The sequence below is a fragment of the Solea senegalensis genome, linkage group LG3, assembly GCF_019176455.1.
Source record: "Solea senegalensis isolate Sse05_10M linkage group LG3, IFAPA_SoseM_1, whole genome shotgun sequence".
Lineage (NCBI taxonomy): Eukaryota > Metazoa > Chordata > Actinopteri > Pleuronectiformes > Soleidae > Solea > Solea senegalensis.
In genome coordinates this window covers 13,767,039-13,778,839 of record NC_058023.1, presented here as the reverse complement: position 1 = coordinate 13,778,839, position 11,801 = coordinate 13,767,039, and the positions used below count along the sequence as shown (strand labels likewise).

The following is an 11,801-nucleotide window of genomic DNA, read 5'->3' as shown; positions in this document are numbered from 1 at the left end:
AAGGAGCGTCCGCGTGAAGTTTCTGAAGAGAATTCTACTGCACAAATAAACCTGATCACTCAGCAGTATGATGGAAGAAATGCCGGCCCCTGCACTGCTGGTGTATACACAGAAACTCTCTCCTGACAGATGGGGATGCGGCATTAAAAAAAAAAAAGGAATTCTCTGAGTAATAACGTCGACATCACAAATCACACACTGCACTGTACCTTTAAAAGTGATGTCTTAACTTAACTTGCCTTAAAATGTTCAAAAAGTCAGTAAACTTGTACCACAGTGGACTCTCTGCCTTCGTCAAAAGTGATTAGTACAATTAGTGTCGAAGTGTTTACCTGATTTGAATCCTGATTAGCTGCCGTGCTTCTCCACCTCAGAGTGATACCATGAATAGATTTTTAATACACACCTCTAGCTTTCTCTACCCAAGGCAACCACGGCGTCCACACCGCCATGTTCTTGCAGTCCTCTAACAGGCTGCAGAGCAGCACCGTGGAGGAAACTGCCTCTTAATTGAGAACAATTGATATTTAAGTTAGAAACACAACACAGCTGAAGGAGTGAAGCGGGAGAGCCAAAGAAAGGCAATTTATTCTAAAGTGCCATTAGTCAGCGCCACTCTTATATATGCTGCAATTACTTGTTTTTAAGAATGAATGAAAACTGATGAATGTGAATACTTATCCAGCGTGTAGCCAATGAGCTTTCTACTGTAATTGTTCAGGGAGACATTTAATCTTACCATGGAAACACAATCTCCTCAGTTATTCTTGTTTTACAAGTAAACAACTATCAAAGCTACATCTGTTTCACCTTGTTGTCATTATTAAACACAGGAAATTAAAAAAATAAAATAAAATCGTCTGAATCACAAGCCCAGCTACAGCAGAGCTTTGGCATAGAGGTATATTCTTTTACTCTGTGTGCCTTAGACATGGATCTTTCTACCACTTTAAGTGCAGAGATTTGTGTCAGAGTTTAAAAAGTGTGAATGGTTGTTTATTCTTGTGTGTGTGTGTGTGTGTGTACTAGGCCCCCTGTGACCCTCAAATAAATGTTATTTGTGGATGGATGGCTGGAGAGAAGGAAGCATTGACTGTAACTACAATGTTAATGTTATTTTTGCACAGACACTATTTAGTGATCGTGAAGCTGACCTCTGCATTTTGCCCATCCTTATTAAACCCCAATAGTGGACACACAGTGTATTGTCATCAGTGGGATTAGATCAGCCATCCTGACTAAGAATCTCTCTGAGTGAAGGAAAGACAGAGAAACTGACCAGAGGTTTACACGTCTATTTCTGAAACCAGTGATCTATGTAATCATTCTGCCTCTGTTTGGTCTTCATGAACACGAATGATTGATTTTGAAGGTTTATTTTGCACGTCCTGTTTTGTGTGTGGTTGTCTATCGCCCTCCAAAGTTGGAGTTTTCTGAGTTTTTGGCAGACTTCATTCCAAAATAAGCCAGACTTCTGGTCTGTGGGTATTTCAAGTGAATTTCAAGTATACCTTTGATTCAAGCCTGTGTCGACTAAATTGACGGTCTGAATGTGACAGACCTTCATTCATCGTCTACCAATTTATCCATTCATTCACACACGGGGAGAACATGCAAACCCTTTTGCTGGTGAGTCAACAGTGCTAGCCACTTGCTCCACTGTGTGGCCTTTAATGGACATTTGTTTAAACATGAAAGTTACACTTTACAGCATTAAGATAATGTCATTTCTGGCAGAGAACACGTCAGTAAGCCTGATGTAGTTCCTGTGGAACAAAGAAGACGCTTATGTAAGTACTGAATGAGTCATGGGATGGACGCATTTCCAATTATACCAAGTTCCATCTTCATATAATGTTTTCTCTTATAAATAAAACAAGTTCTCTGTGCAGTTTAAAAAAAAATTAAAATCTTCTGACCTTCTCTGTGTTTTGGTTTTAGGAAGACAGAAAAAGGCACAGCTTTATATGAAATGATCACCTCAGTGTGTGCCGCTGAACTGTGGTATCACAATGCACAGATGTTCACATTTGGCAGAAAACTTATTTTACACCAAAGCAGCACACATTCAGCGGGTTGGTTCGAACAAGTGTTGATTGGAGAGAGTCGTCTTGTTGACACGTATACCTGACAGTTCCTTACGTGAGCGATGCTGAAGTCTGTGAGATGAGGCTGGGATGAGTGAAACTGACAGGTGTGGCTTGAACCTGGCAGGCGAATAGTTTGATTCATTTGCTCCAAGTTGAGTTGAAACTGTTGTTTTATTTTTGAAAACAACAGGTTTAAGTGGCTTCTTTGAACCTGTTGACATTGTCATTATCACAACCGCTTCCACTGCTGCTTTGAAAGTGCAAAGTTACATAACTGCACGTGGATTTGATTTAATTTACTTGAGAAATGTGTAAAGAAATAACCAGCCATTGCCTCTTTGACCTTTTGCCCCCGGACTGATTAATACTTTGTTTCCCAAGGCCATCCACTCTCTCAACTAATCGTACACAATTACTCTCTCACCCATAGACACCTCACAATTGTATTAATTATTTTAAATATACAAGCTTCTCTATAAATGGCACTGTACACATACATACATACCCACATGCAACATTCATTTCCACTCTTTTCTCTCGCTTTCTTTAGTTGAACATTTTCTCAGTCTGTGAGTTGTCGTTTTATGCAGATAAACTAAATGAAATGAGAAAAACTCGGCACTATAAATGTCTTGACTGGCTGCGTTTTGTCGTTACACGACGGGGCCTGGGATGTGTATGTAACAGATACTCATTTGAAGACAAAGTGAGAATCTTAAAACACTTATTTAATGTGCTGTTGTGAGCAGGATTGTCTTTCATCGTGACGCAGAACCATTTGGTGAGAATTAGTTCGACCATATATGTATATCAGCGTTTACGCACACGTACCAAATGTGGATGTTTTTTCTGATCTTTTTCCAATGACTCTTTAATGCAGCGTCCCTGTCAACAGAGCCGGCTCCATCATTGCCCTTTTTAACGAGGTGAGATCCAGACACATGGGAGCAGATGTTGCAAAGGAAACACTGTGACGTTATTGTGATCGATGCACACCTCCCACCATATCCGCTGCATAATTTGGCGGATGGCATCAGGATAACAACCAGCGTTATGTGCAGACATCTGTCGCCATGGCGCCCAGGCAGCCATTGCGTTGGCTCCCGCCTTATTTCAGGCACAGGCGGGGAAGCCAATTAGAGTGATTTACAGCCTGCTTCTGTCGTCACCACCTTGAAACCTGTGTCTCAGGCCAGATATGCTTGATATGAGTATTGACTTGTTTACTGGTTAAATTTAAACTATTTCTGCTGCACTTAAACTGTAGGGTTAGGCGCAGCCACACATTATTAGAATGTCCTGTTTATATTTATTTATGCTATTAAGAAGATATTCAGGCTATTTTATTTCAGTGACAAGAAAGAGGTATCTCAATAATTTGCAGGTTTATGTAATTGTTTCAACCCACTCATATTAACTGTAATTACATTTGTCTTCATTGTTTTGATAACATCATGGTGGAATATCTTTACCTGTGTGTCTGATTATTTCACTCCTAATGTACTGTTGACACACAATATCATGAGCCACTGTGATCTCTCACAATTTAAACCTTATCTTATTACACTCTGGTAAAAGTATTTCCTCTACATATTAATAAAACAATGTCAAAACAAATCCTAATGCACAAGTAATCAGTCAAAGGGTGAGTTACAGTTAATATGGTGAATGTGGATTCATGAATGTCCTGTGTGTTACGATCACAACATCCTTAAATTAGCAAACGTGTGGACGGTGCTGTCTAATTGAAAATGCGCAAACACAAACGATGCAGATTAGCTGCTGCACAAGTTGTGGAGGGTTTTTGCGACAGTGAATCTGATGAAGTGGTGATGCAGCCGAAACCTGGGAGATGGCAGTCACTGATAATCTGAGGTGACTTTGATGGGAACAATTTATGGGATACAGTTTGAATGAGGTCACATCAGGAGCAGCACCTGTAGATGTGAAGTAAATAATGGACGTGCAGCTGTGAGATTCACAGAATAACACCACTGACAGGGTTTGTGGCTGTGGCTGGAAGGTGACTTAATTAATAATAATTAAAATACAAGAAATAGGCTCATTACTAACCAGTCAATCATACAATCAAACTTTCTAGAGAACTTTTCATACAAGGCAGTGCATCTCAGTTAAAGTGCTTCACAGGATAAAAACATAATTAAAGAAAGCAACCCACCAGCCTAAATGCCATCCAACAACTGTTTTAGCAGACAATTGGCTGGTATTATGTAAATAAAAATAAAAAATAGGACATCACGAAGGAAAACCCTGGAGACTACAATACTAATGGCTGATCTTAACGGGAGGTAAACGAGAAATTAGTAGTAAAATAAAAACATTATTGAAATAGATACATGAATTAGTGCTTAAAATAAGTTCTCATTTGATACTGCTGGTCATCTGATAAGGATAATTATCAAGTCCGTTTTTTTTAATATATATATATTTTTTGTTTGCTGTTTTAAAGCGGAAAAGATAGAGTCTGTCCATCCATGACATGCAGGCAGTAGCGCTCCAGCCCAACAGGTGGCGGTAATTAAGGACCTCTGACATGTAAAAATAAAGGCGGCGCTATCCAATGACGTCGTACTCCCCGCGACATTCACATTTGTCATGTGAGTGAAAGAGCAAACAATTTTATAAAGAACAACCTGCGCCGTTTGCCTCAAAATGCTTAAAAAGAAACCAGTTAGCGGAGAAAAGAAGAGGAAACACACACAGTCAGAGGAACGACGTGACAAAGATGAACGTAGAAGCAAGGAACCAAACGTGCAGGTGAGATAATCAAGCTAGCTTCATGCTAATCATGTTTTGTATACATAATACAGTAGGCGGTGTTTAGGTGAACTTAACAAACACTGCGGTGACGTGTTGCATGTAAGAATTCAAATGTTTCCCTAAAACCGTGCCAACACAAGGCAAACTAAGCTTATAATAAGGCATGGTTGAGTTAAACAGGGACGTTTTAGTAACAGTTTCTTAAGCTTTATTCAGCAACACAAAGTGCATACACAAACAGACTGAAGAAATCATTTAACTGACAATAAATGCAAGTAGAGCTGCAACTAACGTTTATTTTCATAATCAAATAATCTGTTAGGGCCATACAATGTTACAATGTATTGATCTGTGTTTTTCAAACGTGGAAATGATGTTCTCAAATGTCTTGTTTGTCCATAAAATTATTCAGATTGAATGATTTCTTTGTTATAGGGATCAAGGAAACCAGAACATATTCACATTTAAGAAGCTGGAAATTAAAAATAAATACTTGTTTTAGTCTTTCATTGATTAATTCTCAATTATAAGTAGTTGATAAATTTAATCATCGATTTTTGACCAATTATTTCAGGCCTAAATACAAGAATATGCACAATGCTATTTCTGTGTAGTTTCTCAGTCCCGACAAAATTCTAAAATTAGGAGTAAGTGTAATTATCATAGAATATTGTTTATTATTATTATTGGGCCTTTGGTTCTATGTGTTGTTCGATATATAGAGCAGACTTTAATTTCTCACTGTTAATCAATACAGTGAACAATAATAATAATGATAAAGCAATGTTAAACATCTTAATGAAATTCAATACTGAATTCAAAGTTCTTGTGATAATTGATTGTTCAATACCGTTTCATTAATTGTTTACAACATGTTACCTCGACACATTGATTTAGTAACTTGTTTCTTTGAAGCTGGACTCCAAGGATGAACTTGCTGATGCAGAGCTGGACAGGGTCAGCAGTGACATTGAAGAGGGGGGACTGGACCTGAACCTGCCATTTCGACCCATCACTTCTTATGTGGCTGAAAAGCGTGAGATGTTAGAGCAGTGTTTCCGTGTTCTGGGGGAGAAGAAGCTGCACAAGATGCTGCCTGATGAACTGAAGGTGACTGGGAAGCAAAGAAATTCCCCTTTTAAGCTGTGAACTCTAAATATTATTATAAAGAAAAATCTGCAGTCTAAATACAAATGTCTTGACTGAAATAGCATTTGTTGACTAAAGGTCACAGGTGTATCTTCGCCAGTGTGACTAATTGGTCTGTATCATTTTATTACGAAGATTCAAGAATTTTGCAGTGAATTTCAAACGGACATTTGTTTGCCTTTTTTATGGACCTCACTTCATTTATTGCGACGTGCAGTCTTCCAAACTAATGCTGGAAGACATGTGACCAAGGTCATGTTTTTGCACTGAATTTCAACAAGATGTGCAATTGTGATAATATCTTGAAAAGGTTTGTTCAAATATTCACATTTTACTTTAAACCAGTTATTCGAAAGGTTACTGAAAGGTAGATTAATGCTAATGTGACAGTTGTTTTAGGTTGCAAGTAGAAACTTGCCTATAGCTGTAAACATCGATGTGGAGCTGTATAAAAATCTATAAAATGTGAAAAGCTAATGTTAACGCTACAGTGTTTACATCTTAATATGTGGTAATATGGTGAATATCTCCTAAAGATCATCAGCTTCTGTTGTTTATTTTGGAGGAAAGTGACTTGGCATCAGAGATGCTGTTTAAAAACCCTTTTCTTCACAGGAAATTACTTTAGAGGAAATCAAAAAACTATGTTGGGAACAACTGGAGCCAATCTCTGAGAGTAATCTGATTCAAATCCTAGCAGGTAAGACACAAGGCACATTATTATAAAACAAGCACCTGCGTTTAAAACAATACAGCATTGCGAGGAAATGATTTTCAATCACTTGAAACTGATGTTGTGTCTAGGAGAAGAGGTGACATCTGGAAATGGGAATGAAAACTCTAAAGAGACCCTGGAAAGCCAGTGAGTGAACATTTTCTAAAATTATTTAGGCTACAATTTCTAATTTAGAGTGAAAATAGTGTGTTCTGGTGTGCTCATTTTATTTTTTCCTCCCATCAAGACAAGATAATAATGTTGACTCTACATCGTGCCTGAAAGAAACGGCAAAAATTGAGGATACTAAACAAGGTAAATAACAAGATATACACGGCAAAAATCTTTTGACACACATTTAGAAATGTAACATTAAAAAATGTCATAAAATTATACATATACATTTTAAAAAGACTGGTGTATTTTATTTCACAGAGGGTGGTGGCTCAGGTGAGGAGAGTGATGTCCTGAGCATAAACGCAGATACTAATGATAGTGACATAGAAGGACCTAAAGAGGAGCAGACGGTTAAAGCTGTGGAAAAGCCAGTAAAAAAACAAAATGGCAGCGGAAATGTCGCTGACCCGTCTTTAACGACTGACCCAGCACAGCCAGAGCCTCCCATTGACTCTCCGGCAACTGAAGTAAAGAAAGACATTCAGAGTGACATAGACAAAAGTGTCAGTGAGATCTTAGCCCTTTCATCCTCTTCAAGTAAAGAGGTAGCTCTCAAAGAGAGTACACCACCTCGGTCTGCAGAGGCTACTTTACCTGTTGAAGCTTCAACTTGTGCCCCTGCATCTTGTCAGCCGTCCATTCAACAACTGGCACTTCTGGAGTTGGAAATGAGGGCCAGAGCCATCAAAGCTCTGATGAAAGCAGGTGACAAGAAAACCACTTCTGTGGCCAAAAACATCTGAACATGGTTTATTTTTTTATGTCTTGTGTGGTTTACAGTGGTGCATTGTGTTTGATTTTGAACATGTTTTTATTATTACTCCATATTGGAATGGTTTTATAGACTGTTAAAAGCCAAATTAAACATTGAAAGACATGTTTTGCTTTTCGACTCTCGATGTCCTTTGTGAATTGCAAGAACCACAAGGAAATGGCAAATGCACTTCCTCAGACACTAGATGGCAGTATTACTCTGCAACAGAAAATCTGGAGAGCCCAAGGGCTAATTTAATTGCCACCATTTCAGTCATGAGCAGCATGAAAGTCAAGTCTTCATAGTAATGATATCAGTAATCCATTAATTTAAAATAATTTTGCAACAGCGGAAATTACAATTAACCTTGATAATACATGCTTATCAGCAGGATGTGCTTTTTGTTTAATTACGCACCTTCAAATATATGTCCATTATTTTTTTCTTGTAATATATATATATATATATATATGCAGCTGGTTAATGTGGTTCTAATGTTATGGCTGTAGGCTGAGCTTAGCAGGTGGCAGCAGTGTTGTACTGTCATTAAGACAATGTTTCTTCACTGAACACCTGTTTGACTTGTCAGGCTGAAGCATACATACTAATACCATCTTCTGCCACGTCTTCCATATTTGCATTTTCTGATGGCTATGTCCAGTTTATAGCACGGTTATAAAATGTCTCCATCTGTTAAAAAGGGAACAAAATGTCTCACTACACAAACATCCTGATATAAACTGAATCACTTGCTCATCTGCCAATTTACTTCACCAAAGTAAAGTTTAAAAAATATACATGTTTTGCTGTTTGAACCTCCAGCTAGAATAGCATCCTCCCACCTGACATCATTGAGTTTCTGCTGTGATTTATTCTATATTCTGCATTCTGCAGTTGCTTTGTTCCAGTATGAACTGTGTGTGAGATTATATGTAGATGAGGAGCACAATAGCTCCACACCACGAAGAAGACAATGAAACGTATAAGGAGCCAAGAACCTCCTGGGTTTGCATTTAAAAGGGTTATATGTGGGCAAGGTGAGGGTTGGGAGGGTTAAATGCATCTTTCTTTATGTGTTCATGTGCCATTATCTTTGTACTCATTGATGATTTGAAGAGGAGAGTGTCTACTTAAGTAAAAAGGGAAACGATACTTCCAAAGTGCTTGTGATGTCAGTGATCTGTGAGTATCTGTCACTGCTGTAAGAACGTCAATTATTATTTAGCCTGAGCAGATAAGTGGCCTTTTAAGCAGATTTCAAAACGAGCGAGCTGAACATGGATTGACGGTGGTGATGTGAACGTTGTTAAGTGTCCTTTGAATTCGGATGAACTTGTTAAAATATTGAGGCATGTTGCTTCCAATCGTGGATGGCGTTGTATATGTTAAAGCAAGGGTCATGCAGGAAGTTATCATGAGCCCCGGTTTATCTCTGTAGCAGCCACACTTGTCTGTTTCCGCATGTGCTCTGACTCAGCTCTTCAATGCTCCATAGAGATGAGAAACAGTATTGCAATCTTTAGTTTTACTGAAAGTAAAACCATCACAAGGAGTCCCTGACCAGACTTGCTGAAACAGAATTGCAAATCTGAATCCACCTTGCTGCAAATGTCAAACCACAATAAATGAGTAGTAAAAAGTTTCATGACGTGAGAATAGTTTTCCTTGCACGGCGCCAGTATTTTATTGAGTAGTAATTCATAATGCTACTATATCTGAACAAGCTCAGGGCCTGCAAAGCCATTAATCTACTTTTGCTGCCTATTTGGAGGCTTGGTTGTGTTGACAGCAGGTGAAGCAGAGTAGTCCAGGCATCCCTCTCCCTAACTATTTCACAGCTCATCCTGGGGTTTCCTGATGCTATCACAAGCCAGATAAGGTCTCTGGCCAGTTGTGGATCCACCTCAGGACCTTCTACCCTCTGGAAGACCAACGGAAGTGACACATCTTAAACCCTAACCTTGGTTACTTTACAACCTTGATGCCTGTCTGTCGACCCACAGTGTGAGTAAAGCCACATTATGTAGTAACTGCATTTTGTGATGGATTTGGATTTGCACTTTTTTTTCCTATCAGAATGTGATTTTTGAGCACAGTGTAGTAATCCACCAAAATGGATGCCGATCTTTTAGTGTAAAGCTCCAGTGTGTAACTTATGTTGTCATTTTTCCCTTAAAGTTTGCTATTGTCTCGCTTTTCTAGTGCCGCCGTTACGTTTCTTCCTTCCTGCGGTCAGATGTGATGTAACACAGAGAGAGTCATGTGGATCTGACTGTATAGGGCCGAACAATTTTCAAATCTCAGGAGGAGCAATAAATGTCTTCATTTTCGGTTCCACATTATTCTGGCCTATGCACATTATATTCTGCAGACTGGAGAAAACGTCTTTGTTTCTCCCAGATCTGCACAAGCAACACACATTTATCATTTTAAATATGTTATTCAAATGAAAATGAGTGTCATTCCCATCCCGTCTCATATTGTGAATCATATTGCAATTTCAGTCAAAATAATCACAAAATTGTTCAGCCCTATCTGACAGTAGTTTGAATTTAACCGACATATGTTTATATTTAAAAGCGATGCTCTGCAGCTTTAATTTATATATTTATATATAAAAAAAATTTTTTAAAAATATTCTAGCATGAGTTTATAAGAATAGAGATTGTACTTGAAAGTTCATAGAGACATATAAACTACATGGATATTACACGGACTCATCATTACCCAGCGTCAGGAGACATACAGTACACACATGTGAACAGGTTGATGTTGTACAGGCACATTCTGTAATAACCACCGCAATGTGTCATACATTATTGCAAAATGTGGCAACATTTATTTGTATGTATTTATATCACAACATAGCAGCAGGATGTTGCAAAATGGAGTGAATATTAATTGTGTTATTACAAGATGCTGAGTCGTTACATATTGTGGCTTTGGGCCACACTGATCAAGGTCTAGGTGTTTTCAGCTGAACTCCCCTCTCAGGTCCAGCACCTGTGCCCCAGTTTTCTTACACCATATGAAGTGACACAGTTTCATAGAAACCAGGTTGTTCTGGCATCTCCCCTGGAGCCTTTTTGCCTCGTGGAAATCCTACTCGGAGCTCGTGCCCCAACAACACAGCTCCCACTGACATACAGACCTCTGCACCACATTAAGGCGGTGATTCTCAGAGGAGAGCAACAATATTCCACCCACACAAGTATTTTTCTTTGATATTATCTTAGCAATATTAGACTTAATTGACATTTTCCCCACACTGCTTGTATCCTTTAGGACAAGGCGCCTGGTTATTACTCTCATAGAGAAAATCACACATAGTACTTGCCAGCTCTACCTACTTAGCACCTTACCAGAGGTATAATCAGACATATGTGATTGATAACAACTGTATTGGTCGACGCAGTGTATAATATCAGTGTCAAATGTAATAGAATAAATGATATAGGATGTGCTTCTGAAGTAGATGGTAGGAGTAAAATGTAGCATTAAATGGATATACTTGATAGAAACTATTTGTATATTAGGCCACCTCTACCCATTGTTGTTTTAGCAAACAACAATTTGTTTCTTTAGATTTAGACAGACATTTGATGATCCCAAACAGTCGGTCTGGACTCTGTGGCCGCCACTCCTGTCATTGTTTTACCATCTCCAAATATGATTTCACTGCATTACTAAGTACATTTTGCTGTGTTAAAGTGACTTTGAAAGAGTAAAGTTGACATAAACTCCAGTTCGGACCAAATATAGCCTGGGGTACTGAAATGGACTATGATAATATTTAGTTTTATTAGTTAAAAACAATAAAACTGGGGTTGTGTTAAATTGAAGTATTTCAGTGTTAATTTAACACTGTTCCAGAGTGTATTTGGTGCTAATCAGAAATGGTGTAAAACTGAGTTTCATAGTTTGGCTTAAACATTATAAAAATGTTCTGAGTGGCACTGTGCTTTAGATTGTCGCATGTTGTTGAAAAACAAGACATTGCCAATCAGGTCATTTTCAGAAGGAAGGGCAGACATCTCTGTATAACAGCACCTTGATATTCAGAATCCTTTCTTTTTCACACTTTAGTTCATTCCCCGTGCTTTCCCTCCTTGTGTCAGTGTTTACTGTACACCCT

At 38.4% G+C, this 11,801-nt stretch overlaps 1 protein-coding gene across 1 annotated transcript; it reads left to right on the top strand.

Annotated features, from left to right (window-relative positions):
- Positions 1-4,673: 4,673 nt before the first annotated feature.
- Positions 4,674-7,789, top strand: LOC122765858 (caspase activity and apoptosis inhibitor 1). The gene is made up of 6 exons (XM_044020312.1): positions 4,674-4,868; positions 5,787-5,981; positions 6,636-6,720; positions 6,825-6,882; positions 6,983-7,050; positions 7,171-7,789. Exons 1-6 carry the CDS (start codon positions 4,764-4,766, stop codon positions 7,653-7,655), a joined length of 996 nt encoding a protein of 331 aa, XP_043876247.1. The 5' UTR covers positions 4,674-4,763; the 3' UTR covers positions 7,656-7,789.
- The last annotated feature ends 4,012 nt before the right edge of the window (positions 7,790-11,801 follow it).